This window comes from Odontomachus brunneus, unplaced genomic scaffold, assembly GCF_010583005.1.
Source record: "Odontomachus brunneus isolate Ranch 3 - 2012 unplaced genomic scaffold, Obru_v1 Obru_scaffold_070, whole genome shotgun sequence".
Lineage (NCBI taxonomy): Eukaryota > Metazoa > Arthropoda > Insecta > Hymenoptera > Formicidae > Odontomachus > Odontomachus brunneus.
Window position 1 is genome coordinate 131,152 of NW_022639520.1, and position 1,050 is coordinate 132,201.

A 1,050-nucleotide genomic window follows, 5' to 3' on the forward strand; every position below is an offset into this window, starting at 1 on the left:
AAGTTTTTGAGTTTTGCCGTACACGCTCTTATCAAACATACTGTATGTCTGTCTGGTAACTGCCAGATGCCATGAAACGTATTGCTGTTGTAACCTGTAATAAAAGAATTAATATAATAAATATTACGTAAATGAACAATATTCTAATAATCACACATAATAAATAATTTAATAATTTTTTTGTGTGCTTATATCCAATGCTAATATTCGTCTAGGCTCATTTATATATTCAGATACAATATCTATTATATTTTCCGTTATTCTTTTGTTTATTCTATATAAACGAATAAAATCTTTATTAGATAAATCAAACGGATTATTTCTGATATGAAATAACCGTCGTCCTTCCATCTCTTTCTTCAACTTCTTCAAGAAGCCGAGCTGCTCCCAAATACATTAAATTATTATTTGGCATCATTACTTCCACACAAACTGCAAAATAAATTATGCAGTTGCTGTTATACATTTTGTAAATAAAATGCATGCAATTCATTGACATACCTTTTTCTTTCTTCCCTAAAATTCACTAAGTAGCTTCTTATAACATAAATCTCTTCCAATTTTTTCCAAACTTTGAGGATAATAACAATTTGTGATACACTCTTTATTATAATTCTGTTTTTTACTAAAATTTCGTATGTGATATTTATTTTCGCATGGTCGGACCTACTCGATACCAAACGTTCGATATTTATCACATATGAGTGTCTCGCGAAAATTCGAGAATACAAATTTATCGAAAAACGTGATATTCTAGTGACATTCATGAAATATCGTATGCGATATTTTTCGAGAATCAGGACCCTGAGCGCTCGAGTCCAAAAGCTGACGCGTGAAAATGAAAGACTGCTTGCTAATATAAAACGAGTAAGTCCGGGAGTTGCACTTCCCCCAAGAAAGCGCAAAGTAGAGAAAGTACTGGTCACACCTGATATTAGTTGTATAACAGGGGCACCTTTTCCCAATTCGGAAAGCCAAAGTGAGACGACAGAAGATGGCAGTAATCAACGTGGCCGAAAATAGAACCGGAACCTCTATCACAGAGACTTA

At 33.1% G+C, this 1,050-nt stretch overlaps 1 protein-coding gene across 1 annotated transcript in view; it reads right to left on the reverse strand.

The window, feature by feature from the left end:
• The window catches only part of LOC116846830, a 5,743-nt gene that overhangs the window by 1,646 nt on the left and 3,047 nt on the right, over nucleotides 1-1,050 (reverse strand). The window contains exons 3-4 of the mRNA XM_032821166.1: nucleotides 238-381; nucleotides 42-94 (exon numbers count right to left, since the gene is read on the reverse strand). Coding sequence (XP_032677057.1) covers nucleotides 42-94; nucleotides 238-381 — 197 coding nt within the window. The remainder of the gene's footprint in view (nucleotides 1-41; nucleotides 95-237; nucleotides 382-1,050) is intronic.